We start from the raw sequence: 15,298 nt of genomic DNA on the forward strand, positions 1-15,298 counted from the left end.
ACTACCATTCCTATCACTACCTGGATACTGTCCTGCTTGTTTTGTTTATAATCACACTTTTTAAAAAAAAATTACTATTACTGGTGCATATTTAAAACTTATCAAGCAAAATAAATTGTATTTAATGGGATTAATACAGTGAATCTCTACATTTATTAAGACCCAAGTTTAGGGAAATTAAGTAACTTGTTCAAAGGTACACAGTAATCTTTGCTTTTAAACTTACATTTATTCAAAAAGAATATCATTTTTCTGTTCCTTAAAGTCACAAACTTTCAAATATAACCTTTGGATTGTATTACTAAATAAATAATTAGCTAGCTACATGTACTATTTATAGATTTTCTTCAAGCCAATTAATATATTTATCACTTATTCTAATGCCTACATGTAAGTAAAATGGTGTTGTCATGAAAAAAAGTGCTCCATGGATCCCATCCTCTATGTGGTCATGAGAAACGTTAACTGCAGCATTTCGAAGTCGTGAGACGTATATAAGTCCATCATCTCTTAGGATATCATGTTCACAGGTGATGATATAAGTTAGTGGCAATTTTTCTAATTGGGAATCAGTGGCTAACAAGGGTGATAACCTGCTATCCAAAAGTACTGGATACGAAGAGTTAAGCTTCCCAATAATTGGTTCAGTATATATGTGATTCCTTCTATATTTTTCAGGAAGAAGAGTACTCCAGTTAACCAACTTGAACAGATGTCTTGATCCATGGGGCATATGCTGATTTTCTCTCACTGCTTGGGGCAGTGCTTTATCCTTGGTCAAGTACAGGCATCCCATTTTAATTGCCATATCCCTTGACAGAATCGGACCATGCTCATTTTGTCGGTGAGAGGGCATTAAAACATCCACCGCCTGCAAGCCAGGGTAAATTAAAGCTTGTGCCTTAATTTTATTTTTGAATTCTGGATCATTTTGTACCTGAAAAAAATTGATAATAAAATGTGAAAAGACTCCAAACTATACGATTGGGAGGTTTTACTCCAATAATATGAGCAGTTATGATGTAAATAGTTACAAAACCAATACAGGACCTAATGGTTATTTCTTTTTATAATATTTAGACTTTATTTTAAGGGCATTAAAATGCATCAGACTGCTTTCAGCAGTTATGATACACATATACATCAAACACTTACACATGTTTATTCATATATGACCATGAAATAAAATTATAATAATGAGATTCTTAGAGAAGATTACGAGCTATGTTTAAAAATCACTTTTTGATCTAAAGTAACCTGAGAAGATAGACTATAACAATAAAATATGAATGCTCAAACACACATACTAACTAAATTCAGAAGGAGTTGGACCAAGTTAAAGGAAATATTCCTAATATACAAGTTGCCTTCTGGAGAACATAATGTATTGTGATGGTAAATAAGCAGAGGAATTTATGAAAATTTGAAGGGCAGGCAAAGACACGGAGCATTGTATCTGGAGTTTCTCTTTCTTACCAGAGGTATGAGGTATCCTAAGCTCTCAGTGATGGGGTGAGAAAAGCCACCATATATTCCCCGTTCCTTCTCTCTTAGTCCTAAACACTACAGGAGAGTTAATCTCTCAAGAAAAATTACCTGAGCCACAGACCAGCTTCTACAACTATGACATCCGGGCAAATGGCTATTCCTGCTGCCATAGCACATGTAAGTCTAGATATCTGAAGAGTGATTTTGAAAGCCAATCCCCTCACCAAAGTAGGTGACATACCAAATGAGACAATTAACTGTAATCTCAGTAGTACCTCACAAGAGGAAATGATATCCTGCCAACTCTAAAATGTATACTCATTGTATAGTCAGTGCCACAAGTTCATAAAGAAGCTAAGACCAATTTCCCTAACAGAATCTCTCCTATGCCCTTGATCCCTCCCTAGCATCCTCAGACAGATAATTTTCTAGGAAAAAAAAAAGGATCATCTCATAAACTGGGTGGAAGAAACAGTGACCATATAAACAAAAATGAAGCAGAGAGATTCAACAGATACGTTCTCAAGCTAGTAAAAGTGATCCCACAAAATAAGTAAATAGATTCTGCTGATTGTAAATGTATATGTGCTTCCTCTTATGCTAATTTTGTTCCATAAGTGGTTTTGGGAGTAGGAACTACGTGTGGGGCTGAATTCAATTTTCAAATATATTAATTGTTTGGATGGTTATTACTTAACTATACAAAGCAAGAGTTTAGCCTAGGCCATTGTTCTTCTTCATCACAGTAGTGATTCTTCCATACAAGCATGGCACATGCCCCAAATGCTATCTGATGACATTCTACTGGATTTAAAACATGGATTACAATAATGCCAAATGCTTGGAAGATTTTACAATTTAGCTAAGTAGAACAACAAATCCCTTGTGATATTCAATAGTAGTTCCTAGACATTGTCCTATTTTTCTGAAACTTGATGGCTGAATCAAATCCTTATTTAGCAATATATGTAGTCTCCCCTTAATGCCTCTAAAGCCACATCTGTCTACAGGAAAAATTATGCAAAAGGACATTAGGTTGGTTTTATATATTTGCCATTTCACAGTGTAAAACACAAGACCAACTTTGGAAAACGGCATGGAGGTTCCTCAAAAAATTAAAAATAGAACTACACTAGGACCCAGCAATTGTACTACTAGGTATTTATCCAAAAGATACCAGAATGCTGATTCGAAGGGGCACAAGTACCCCAATGTTTATAGCAACGCTATAAACAGCCAAATTATGGAAAAAGCCCAACATCCACCAACTAATGAATGGAAAAAGCAGATGCGGTATATACATACAATGAAATATTTCTCAGCAATCAAAAAGAATGAAATCTTACCATTTGCAATAACGTGGATGGAATTAGAGTATGTTATGCTAAGTGAAATAAGTTAGTCAGAGAAAGACAAATTCCATATGATTTCACTCATACATGGAATTTAAGAAATAAAACAGATGAACATAGGGGAAGGGAAGCAAATTAATATAAAAACAGAGAGGGAGGCAAACATAAGAGACTCTTAAATCCAGAGAACAAACTGAGGGTTGCTGGTGGGGTGTTGGGTGGGGGGGGGGATGGGCTAAAGAAGTGATGGGAATTAAGGGGGGAACTTGTTGGGATGAGCATTGGGTGTTATCTGTAAGTGATGAATCACTAAATTCTATTCCTGAAATCATTATTATGCTATATGTTAAATAACTTGGATTTAAATTTTAAAACACACACACAAGGCCAATAAAAATAGCCTAACAAATAAAATGATTCTTTTGTGTTAGAATTATAACGTATGTGTACTATCAACATATATAACACATAAAACATACCAGTTGAGTAACTTTTGCTGCCAATGTACCCCCAGAACTATCACCTGAAATACAGATTCGGGAAGGATCCACTCCATATTTTGCAAGAATGTTATCCTGTAGAAAGAATCTGACCACAGAAATGACATCTTCAAGGGGAACAGGAAATTGATATTGAGGAGCTAGCCTATAGCTTAAGAAAAAAAGAGAAAGTAACAAAGCATATATAATTAAACTCCAGTTGCATGTATCTAAGCAACTCAGTTTAACCAACAGGTCCAATAAACCAAATTGGCCCCACTCTGAAATTTTAATCTCACCAATTGAACCCAGATTTACTACCAACTTCTATTTTTAAAATAAAAAGTAAATTCTGGTATAAAGGTTTTAAAATGTTGGCTCTATGGGAAGATGAGAGAGACAAGGATTGTGTCTTTATCCTCGTAAAATTGCATGTACAATTTTCAGCAAAACAACAATTAGTAGGGGAGATGCTCTGTAGTGTTCATCAGATTCTCAATGTAATTGGTAATTCAAATTTTTTCAGAACCACTGCTGGGAGGACACAAGAGATTTTAAAAGCATCAAATCAGAGAGTAAATGATTTGAAAGTCTCTAATATAAGAAATTTATCTAGGTTAAAATTCTTCAAGATGACATTCCATGTTTTATATTATGAGCACTACTTAGAAACTTGATTCAAAATAAAATCCTTATAATATTTGAGAAAAAATAAACTTTAATTTTAAATGCAAAAAATTAAAAGCTTTGAAATATAAGTATTTAAGTATAGTAAGTTATTTGGCTCAATGGTTGGAAAGTCATTTGTAAATTCAGGCATACTCTACTTCACCCTCAGTATGAAGAATTTTCTTTTCCCATCTCTCCTATAAATTACATAGTGCAGATATACACCTAGAGACTTCAAGCCCAAAACATGTTAGAGTTTCTTGGTAAGTGAGAAGCTAGAAAGTACTTGACATTTGCTAGTCTTTCCAGTATATTTTTGGAAATTCAGAAAAAAATCATGAGCAACTAAGATCTCTCACTCTGACAATGCCTTAAAATTCTGAGATGGTCCCAAATTAAAAAAAAAAAAATGATTGCCTTACTCTATTCCCACAACAACAGCACCAAGTTTATTTGCTGTCCATCTATTCAGGAAGTCATAAGCCATCTGCCCTGAAATGAAAGAAAAAAAAGAAGAATATAAAAGTGTACCCTGTCAATAAAGAACAATGGAAAACCATCTATATTTGTGGATAGTGACTGAAATATGATTAACTGACGGAATCCCTCTATTTTCACTTTATCTGTTGCGATGTAGAAGGATTCAAAGATATAAGATTTGATGACTACCACCAAATGGAGAATGTCATTGCAGAAGAAAATATACTTAAAGACAGAGTCATGAGAATGCATAAAGACCTCAGAGAAATAAATGTTAAGTACAAGTGAAGTAAGAATTTGGAGAAAAGTGGAGGCATAAACTAAAACCACGAAGGAAAATAACCGGTGATAAAATTCCTTGGGAAATCAGCCAGTGGGTAGGAGTGGGTAAGTTTGAAAGGTTTAAAGAACTAAATAAAAGAGCATTGCAGATTCAAAAGCTACAGAAAGGAATACTGGGAAACATGAACACTTATAAAGTATAAAAATGGAGAACCTGTTTTTGTGTTTGTTTCTATTTGTATTGTTTTGGAGAGGGAGATACAGATGAAGGGAAAGGCGAGAGGCAAAAGGAAGTTCAAAGAAATTTGTTTCACACAACCAAAGGAGTAGAGGGCGAAATGGCCATTTCAGTGAAACAGAAGGGAATGGCCATTCTCAAATTACACAGCTTAAAGAAGTATTCAAAAGGGGAAAACAAACTCCACAGTGTATAGATATGAGTCTGAGAAATAAAAGAGGACTACGTACAGAGAAGGATTTGGGAACAAAGGAGAAGAGGTAGTAACACTTAGGAGTAAACTGGGATGACATGCTTGTAGGTAGACAAATGAAATAGAAGTACTGATAAACCAAATAATAGGAGGAAAGTAGAGAGCAAAGTAGAGAGATTCAACTGTGCCCGAAGATAAAAATGCCTTTTCCTAGGACACAGTTAGAAAGAAGTGAAGCTGAGGATTAATAAGGTGCTAATAATTTTTAAGGACATTTGAAAGTCCTTATGTTGGAGGAGGGGAGCAGTGGTGGATTATGGACATACATCCTTGATAGCTCAGGAGGGATAAGCTGAGGGCTGGAAAGAGTGCTGAAGGTTTACAATAGTCATTGGCATGAAGGAGAGGAAGTAACGACATATAGGACACAGCATCTTAAAGCCACATGATGGGGCTGCTCACTAGTAGTGTGAGGGTGAATGCTGTGGGTCCTGCTAACAAGCTTAATTTTGACTACTGGTTCTACCACTTACTAATAGTAGGACTTTTAATAAGTTACTTTATCATTCTCTATTTCTTTATTTCTAAGACTGTGACAATAGTACCTAAGAATGTGCTTACCCAACAAAATAAAAGTTGACCATCCACCTGATTACAGTAGCATATGTAGTAGTCTTGAAACATTAACAGATCATGGAGTCAATCTGGGTTTAATGACCCAGGCTGTGGGTTCTTCAAGGAAAGGAGCCTTACCATTAGCTTCTTCTATCTTCTGAGTGTCTTGTAAAACATTCTTTGTGTTTTATGCTGTGTGGTGACTCCATAATACTGACATTCTACAAGCAACTCTGTATATATGTTAATATGTATAACTCAGTATGTGTATGTTAGAGCATGTTTGAGTTTGTGTCTGTGTGAATGTTTGTGGAATGTATAAGCATTTTAGCTACTCCACTGGCATTTCTTAAAATCATCTCCAACACTAGATGGGGATAGCATTTATGGGAAGAGCTGATTACACAGTTCTATTTTATGTTTTAAGTTCAGAATTATGCATTGGATTCTAAGTCCCAAAACAAGTATTGTTGTATCACAGTCTACAATATGAACTGTATTTGCTACTTGGAAGTTGTAAATAATATCAGTTCTGACTCAACATTTACAATATCTTGTTCACTTCTATCTTTCTGAACCTGAAGTCAGGTCATTTGGTAATTTCAAAGTTAGGTTTTAAGGTTAATAATTGAATTTCCAATTTTACAACGTCAATGTAACTTTATTTGATAAAGTTTTTCGAAAAAATAAAATCTAATATACTTATTTTCTAAGAAGTTTGTGAAAAATATGTCTAAACTATGATTGGTAAAATCTCTAAGATACATACACATAGTCACAAACACAAATAACACAGAAATAAAGTTCTGCCAGTTATATATACAAATATATTTGAATATATATCTACATAATATGCAACACACACACACACACACATATACATTTGCTTATATAAGATACACTTACTGCAACTTCCCATAACAAAGGCACCACCATGAATAAAAATTACAGCCCGTCTCTGGCTTTCTGACTTCTTCTTTGGCAAGTACAAACATACTGGAATGTCAGTAAACTTTGTATCCATCACTGTAATGTTTTCATCTGAAATTAGTACTGTTTGGTCCAATTTCAGTAACATGGAAAATAATTCCGCGTATCCAATAAGACCCATATTTTCCAATAACGTAGCCTGTTAAAAAAATTTCAAACATTGAATATTTCAATTCTAATACCAAATGCATAGAAAGATGCAACCAACATGGAAGAAGGAATAATATAACACCCTAGAGTTCTTATTGCACATCCTGATACATATACTATTGTTGCTTCTAGATAAATCTTAAGTATGTTGTATTTTGGAATAAGAGTAATCTCGTTAAATGTCATCATTGTACTGTGGCTACTTATTTTTTAATTCTAAACTTTTATCTGAAAAATTATCTGAGAAATAATAGAGTTTATACTTCTTAAAAAAACTATTTCTTTTTTAAAAGTTTATTTTGAGAGAAAGAAAGCGTAAGTAGGGAAGGGGCAGAAAGAGAGAGAATCCGAAGCAGGCTCCACACTATCAGTGTGGACCTCAAACCCATGAACTGTGAGATCATGACCTGAGCTGAAGTCAGACACTTAACTGACTGAGCCATCAGGTACTCCAGATTTTATACTTCTTTATGTATATAATCTCAATATTTTCATGTTATTTCATTGGTCAGTCAATTTTATTTAAAATTTTAGAAGCATCTGGTTATCACATTACTAATAAAGCTATTTCAGTTATTTCAACTACAAATAGGTTATTTTTTTTATTTAAAAAATGCTTGAAGAAAAAACGCTACTTTAAATAAAACTATCTTTAGTATTTTTGGTAAGTTTTATAACATCTTTGTAACATTTCAAAGAATAGTTCACATATAAAGAATCCTGAAATACTGTGGGGACAAAAGAATATTACAGAGCATTTACAATACCTATATGAGGTGGCTATAATTTTACTAGGTGTTAAAGATCATCTAACTCATCTGCTTTAACATTGGGAATACTGACACCTGGTAAGTCCAATTTACTGACCAAAATGAGATAACCAGTAATTAGCAAAGCAAAATGTAAATCTATTTTTCTAGGCCACTGTTACACAAGGCAGGTACTCCTCTACATAAAAGTACTAAATTATGTTTTTTTATAATAACCCATAAAAATGGAAGGAAAGAAGTTATTAAGTACTAGAACAATAGGAAAAGATTGTATAATAGGAAGAATTTGAATTTTAAAAATGACAGTTGTATGAGGAATAATAAGTTGTTGACATGATATGGCCTTAAAGCCGCCATTTTGACATTGACACTTTAAGTAGCTTTAAAATACCATTAAGCTCTCAATTAAAACATATATAGATACACATATATAGAAATATTTATATCTTATTATATATTAGAAATATATGTTATATCTTATATATTAGAATACATATACATTATATATTAGAAGTATGTATCTTATTACATATTAGAAACATATATTTATATAATATATAGTATATGTCTCTTATAGTACTTATATATTTGTATAACATTATTTATAATATTTATATACATTTATATGTCAAACATTTGTCAAGTAGACAGCCATATCTAATCCATAATATATACTTATCTTTAGGGATTGGAAATAGGCTAGGTCAGAGAGATAATACCAAATTTCAAATTCCATGTTATAGACATCTTTTGCCTTTAGAATCTGAGTAGACATAAACATCCCTTATTTTGGTAACAGTGTTCTAGTCACTTTAGGGAGCTAGCAACTCCCATTATTTGAAACCTTTGATGAGCCAGTTGATCAAGGATAACCACTCACTAGTTAAGAGGTGAGAAAGTAAACTTAAGGTAGATTTAGTGCACTATCCTTGAAAACTGGATCTTAAGCAGAGAGACAAAAAGAATGAGAACAATGAGAGATGAGAGAGAGGCAGACACAGAATCCAAAGTAGGCTCCAGACTGAGCTGTCAGCACAGAGCCCAATCACGGCTCGAATTCACCAACCACAAGATCATGACCTGAGCCTGAGTCAGATGCTTAACAAATTGAGCCACCCAGGCGCCCTCATTTTCAACAATTTCTTAATCTTAGTTGAAAATACACCAAGACCTAACTGGTGAAATGATATGCCAAAGTCAGAAAATAACTTCAGGCAACACCTCAGCAAGACCTTGGGATCTTCATACTAGGCTCATCGCACTTTCACTGAGACCCAACTCTCTTGTCACTCATTTATTCCCAAATCTTCAAGAGATTTCTCCAACTTTGCTGGGCTTTCAAATTTAAAATCTCCACATTTTCAGGGATCTCCTTAAAGTGGCATTTGCAATTTTCTTAGACATAATGTTATTGCTTTCTAATGCATATTTTCTTCTATCTGGAATTATTTATTTTTTTGTTATGTGATGCTTGTATTTACCTATTTTTCTTCATAAATATTATTTTCCTTGCTTGGATGCCTTTTTCTAGAAACAGAACATTTTACGTATCTCTTTGAAGCAGACATTTTGAAGAAGACACATTCAAACTTTGATGTCAAAATAGAAAATAACTATTTTTTTAGCTAAGTAACATCCACAGCAGACATCCCCATCTCTTATCACCTCTTGACCCCAATCTCATCATAAGGCAGTCATAAGAGGTAAAATTGTTTCATTGTATAAGGAGATGAATTTGAACAAATGCTTGGAGGTTGAAACATTGAAAGGGAAAAAGTCAATGCTTTGCCAAAATAGTCCTTAGAATGCCTGCAAATAAACATTACATATCCCTTCTCTAGAAAGTTTTTTCAGATGATCCTGATGAAAAGGAGACACTAGTCTAGGAAAGCAACAGAGAAAATGGAGATGCAATGAGAAGACACATTTTTTAGGAAAAATTTATCTTATTTGCTATGTTTGGGGAATTAAGGAGACGAGTGAGTCATTTGACTTTTTAATAACCCATCTGTTGATTTTCATCCTGCTCTCAATAGTCGCTCCAAACCTGTCACTTACTTTACCTCCATTTGTCATTTCCTTCAATTACAGTTAGTTATCATCTGATAAAAGCCAGATCATTCAGGGATAAAATGAGTGATGAGGCTCAAGTTATGGCAAGAAATGAAAAGAGATGTTAATTTTCTTCTCTTCCTCCTTACATTACTTATCTATTTTTTTGCAAGGAAACCATGGATTTAAGTATCATAAATTATTTGTTTTTCCAATATCCATAAGCTCTGGATCAATTTGTCCCAAGTCAAACCATTGAATGATCAACTCTTAAAGATTGTTTGTCAAAGAGTGTATTCATGGGATGGAAATATTTTCCAAATTTACCACAAAGTAGTTTTATACTATATTCTTCCTGAATATATTTAACAAATATATTTGTTTCAAAACATGTATTTATGAATTTCAATATTTTCTTCTCAACTTATTTTTCTTGGAGTCTTAAAGAATATATTCATGGTGAATACATTTATGAGTTATTGAGTTTTATTTGTAATGAAGTAGTTAAAATGAAAGGTTTTGATGGCTTTCTTTGGCCAAGATAAAGCTCACTAAAGCCTATCTCTCCTACTTATTACAACTAAAAACTCTAGACAGAAAAGAATCAACCTGAGCACTCTGAAAGGTAAACAAAAAAAAAAAAAAAAAAAAAAAGAATTTGAGGAAGTCAAAACTGGAAGAAATATTCATAAGAGAGTTTCACCTTTTTTTTTGTCTCTTGCCCTCTGGCTTTGGCCTGAAGTCACACTAAGCCCTTTAACAACCCAAGAGATGAAAGCAAATATCCCCAGAGAAATCCTTGATTTCCAGGTATTGGACTGGGAAATACATATCTTATACAGCAGAGTGTGAATGGGGGGAGGGAGGTGGGTCTCATTTTCTTTTCCTTTCTTTTTCTCCCTTTTTCTCTCCTGTCAGGCTCCAAGGCCAGTTCCATCTGCAGACAGCAGCTTTTCCACCGTGGTGAAGGCAGACGTGTAAAACACTGAGCAAAGATTCTCTGCCCAGAGAAATTGTGAAAAAGGTCTTCTGTTATCCAAAGAGTATTAAGGAATAATACATTATTTTTCCTTATTTTTTCTCTTAAAGCTTCACCCTGAAGGTGGACCCAGTTATGTAGAACTGTAAAATATAATGGATGACTAAAACCCTAACTAAAAATTGTCTTTCTGGCCAGAAACACTGGCGAGAGGGAATATCGGAATTCAGAAATCAAGGAAGAAAGGGTGAATGAAATTAACAAATTAATATTCCTTCTGAAATTATTTAAAATATTTATTACTGTTGAAAACAAAATGTGTTAACATATATGGGGGTTAATGCATATGAATACAATACACATGACACCTATATATACAAGTGTCAGGGTAAAGAGACCTATGTGATTGAAATTTTATGCGCTATGAAAAGTGGTAAACTATTAAATCTATGTAAGCTATGAAAAGTTACTAGGGTTAAAGAGATGCATTCCATCATTATAAAAATCAATTTACCAAGGCAATAGTGCAAAATGAATAAACATTTATAAACAGAACTCAAAAATACATGAAACAAAACTGAATGAATTGTGAAGAGAAATAGATAATCCACATAATTATAAATGTCAACACTTCTCACTTGGTAATTGAGGGAAAAATATAGACAGAAAATCATTAAAGATATAAAATGCCTGAATAACTCTGACATTTATAGAATGAACAAAAATGGCAGAATATAGAACCTTTTTAAATGCATATGGAATTTTCACTAAAATATACCACATTCTAAGCCATAAAACAAACTGGAAGAACTTGAGTTCACAGAAACTATGTTCTCTGACTATAATAGAATTAAGCTAGGATTCAAAAATAGAAGATAGAAAATTGCCAGATATTACAAAGTAAAAAAAATAGTTTTAATAAAAATTGTACATATTTAAGGTGTACTACCTACTTGATTTGATATGCATATACATAGTGAAATGATCGCTATAGTCAAGATAATTAACATATCTCCTTACAGTTATCTTTTTTTGTCTATGTGGTGAGAGTCCTTGAAATCTACTCTCTTAGCAAATTTCCAGTATCCAATACAGTGTTATTAACTGTAGCCATGTTATGAAATATTAGATCTCTAGATTATTCATTCTACCTAACTAACATCTCTTCACTCCTACTACCCACCCCTGGCAACTACCACTCTACTCTCTACTTTTATGTATTAGACTTTGTTAGATTCCATATATAAGTGAGGTCATGTAGTTTTTTTATTTTTCTGTGTCTGGCTTATTTTACTTAGCATAATACCCTCTGGGTTCATTTATGTTGTCGCAAATGGCAAGATCTCCTTCTTTTTTAAGGCTCAGTAATATTCCATTGTATATATGTACTTTTTTATTCACTCACCCACTGATGGACATTTAAGTTGTTTCCATATTTTGGCTATTGTGAGTAATGCTGGAATCAATTCGAAAGAGCACATATCTCTCATTTTCTTTGGAAGAAGGATCTGGAGGAGGGATTTCTGGATCATATGATAGTTTTATTTTCAGTTTCTTGAAGAACCTCCATATTGTTTTCCATTGTGGTTCTACCAATTTACATTGCCACCAACAGAGCACAAGAGTCCCTTTTTTCTACATCTTTGCCAACACTTGTTTTTATCTTTTTCATAACAGCCATCTGAAAAGGTATGAGGTGATGTCTCTGTGATTTTGATTTTCATTTCTCCAATGATTAGTGATCTCAAGCACCTTTTCATATACCTGTTGGCCATTTATATGTCTTCTCTGGGGGGGGGGGATGTTTATTCTGGCTATTTTCCTATTTTTAAAATAAAAAAAAATTGCTATTGAGTTGCATGAGTTCCTTATATATTTTAGATGTTAGCTCTTATCAGAAATGTAGTCTGCAAATATTTTTTCCCATTCTGCAGATCGCATTTTCATCTTGTTTCTTTTGCTGTGCAGAGACTTTTTAGTTTGATGTAATGCCACTTGTCTATTTTTGCTTTTTGTTACTTGCACTTTTGGTGTCATCTCAAAATGTCATTGCCAGTGCCAATGTCAAGGAGCTTTTGCCTTATGTTTTCTTCCAGGATTTTTTATGGTTTCAGGTTAAAATCTGAAGTCTTTCATCATTTTAAATGGATTTTTGTGTATGGTATAAAACTAGAGTCCAGTTTCTTTTTTTTTTTTTTTTTTTTTGCATATGAATATCCAGTTTTCTCAACACTATTTATTGAAGAGATTACCCTTTTTCCATTGTGTATTCTTGGTGCCTTTATCAAAAATTAATAGACTATACATGCTTTAGCTTATTTCTGGACTTTCTATTCTGTTCCTCTGGTTTATGTGTCTTTTTATGCCAATGCCATATTGTTTTTATTGCTATAACTTTGTAATACAGTTTGAAATTGAGTACTATGTTGCCTCCAGCTCCATTCTTCCTTCCCAAGATTGCTTTGACTATTCAGGACCTTTTGTGGTTCAATGAACTTTAGAATTGTTTCTTCTATCTCTGTGAACAATTTCATTGGAATTTTGATCAGGATTGCATTGAATCTGTATATTGCCTTGTGTGGTATGGAGACTTTAACAATGCTAATTTTCTGATCCATTAACATGGCATATCTTTTTATTTATTTGTGTCTTCAATTTGTCTCATCCATGTTTTATGGTTTTCAGTGTAAAAAAAACACCTCAGGTGTCATAAATTCTCTGGGGAAATTAAAAAATATTTTGATTTGAATAAAATAAAAATAAAACATGCTCAAATTTGTGGCATGTAGCTAAAGAACTGGTTGGAGGAAAATTTATTAAATTAAACTATCATACTAGAAATTAAGTCTCAAATCAAGAGTTAAAGCTCCTCTCTTATAAGCTAGAAAAAAATGTATCAAAAGAAAACTAAAGAAATCAAAAGATAGAAATAATAAATATAAGGGCAGCAGAGTTCAATGAAATTAAAACGAATCAAAAAATACAAAAATAGTGACACAAAAGCTAATTCTTTTCAGAGAATAAAATTAATCAATTTTATATGTAGACTGACTAAAAAAATAGAGAAGACCCAAATTACCAAAATGAATATTGAAGGGATATCACTACAGATCTTATAGACATAAAAAAGATAATAAAGAAATACTTTTAAAAAGATTTTATGCTCATAAACTTTATAACTTGAGAAATCTACAAATTTCTGAAAGGACACAATCTTCCACAACTTATAAAAAAGAAATAGATAATTTGAACAGTCTGTAACTATTTTAAAAATTGAATTTGGCATTGAAAATTTTACAAAAATAAAACTTAAGGCCCAGTTTGTTTCACTGGCAAATTACACTAAATATTCAGGGGAAAAACCAATCTTACACAATAGCTACTGGAAAATAAAACACAAAAGAATGCTTTCCAACTCATTTCATTGGGTTGCCATTACCTTGTTACCTAAATCAGAAATATAATACAAGAAAAACTACAGAACAATATAGAAGCAAAAATTCTCAACAAAATTTTAAATCAAATCTAACAGTATAAAAAGAAGATACTGTATCACAATCCATTGAGTGTTATCTCAAGGAAGCAAGATAAGTACAATATTTGAAAATCAATGTTATCCATGACACTGAGAAAGGAGAAAAGCTATATATCATCTTAACAGATGAAGAAAAAGAATTTGGCTAAACTCAGTATCTTTTCATGGTAAAAATTCTCTGCAAACTTACCATAAAAAGGAACTTCCTTAATATAAAAAGCAGCTACAAAAAATAAAACAAGATCTTATTTAACGGTGAAAGACTGGGGCACCTGGGTGGCTCAGTAGGTTGAGTGTCCGACTTTGGCTCAGGTCATGACCAGTTTGTGAGTTCAAGCCCCTCATCAGGCTCTGAACTGACAGCTCAGAGCCTGGAGCCTGCTTCCAGTTCTGGGTCTCCTTCTCTCTGCCCCTCCCTTCCCCTACTCACACTCTGCTTTTTCTCTCTCTCAAAAATAAATAAACATTTAAAAAATTTTTAAAAATGGTGAAAGACTGAATACTTTTTTCTAAAAGCTGGAAAAAAGTAAGAATGTTTGGTTTCCATCCAACCTAATTCTGGAAGTCCTATTCAGTGCGATAAAGCAGAGGAAGAAAAGGTTATACATATCAGAAAGAAAGGAAAAACAGTCTCTCTCTGCTTTCAGTAAACATGAATATCTAAGTAGAAAATATTACGGGATCTATAAAAAAACTCTTAAAATTAATAAGCAGGTTTAGCTAAACCATAGGATACAAAGTCAATATAAACAATCAATTTTATTTCAAATTTAGCAATGAATAGAAATCAAAATTTAAAAATACCAGTTGCAACAGTACCAAAATTTAAAATACTTAATTATAAATAAAACAAAATACATCGAGTATTCATATGCTGAAAAGCACAGAACAATGATGGAAGAAATCAAAGTCCTAATTAAATTGAGAATTAAGTTAACTGTCAGAAGACTTAATATTAAAATGTCAATTCCTTCTGAATTGATTTATAGAGTGAACCTAATCCCAGTCGAAATATCATCAGAATTT

At 32.9% G+C, this 15,298-nt stretch overlaps 1 protein-coding gene across 4 annotated transcripts in view; it reads right to left on the reverse strand.

The window, feature by feature from the left end:
- Nucleotides 1-209: 209 nt before the first annotated feature.
- LOC132683252 (arylacetamide deacetylase-like 2) overlaps nt 210-15,298 on the reverse strand; it is a 189,840-nt gene continuing 174,751 nt past the window's right edge. For 3 of the 4 annotated variants that reach the window (XM_060638988.3, XM_060638989.3, XM_078432241.2), the window contains 4 exons: nt 6,703-6,925; nt 4,411-4,480; nt 3,320-3,491; nt 210-937 (listed from right to left, as the gene is read on the reverse strand). In XM_060638988.3, coding sequence (XP_060494971.1) covers nt 335-937; nt 3,320-3,491; nt 4,411-4,480; nt 6,703-6,925 — 1,068 coding nt within the window. In that variant the 3' untranslated portion in view covers nt 210-334. The remainder of the gene's footprint in view (nt 938-3,319; nt 3,492-4,410; nt 4,481-6,702; nt 6,926-15,298) is intronic. The other variant, XM_078432242.2, reaches the window with a different exon arrangement.

Source organism: Panthera onca, chromosome C2 (assembly GCF_046562875.1).
Source record: "Panthera onca isolate mPanOnc1 chromosome C2, mPanOnc1 haplotype 2, whole genome shotgun sequence".
Classification (NCBI taxonomy): domain Eukaryota; kingdom Metazoa; phylum Chordata; class Mammalia; order Carnivora; family Felidae; genus Panthera; species Panthera onca.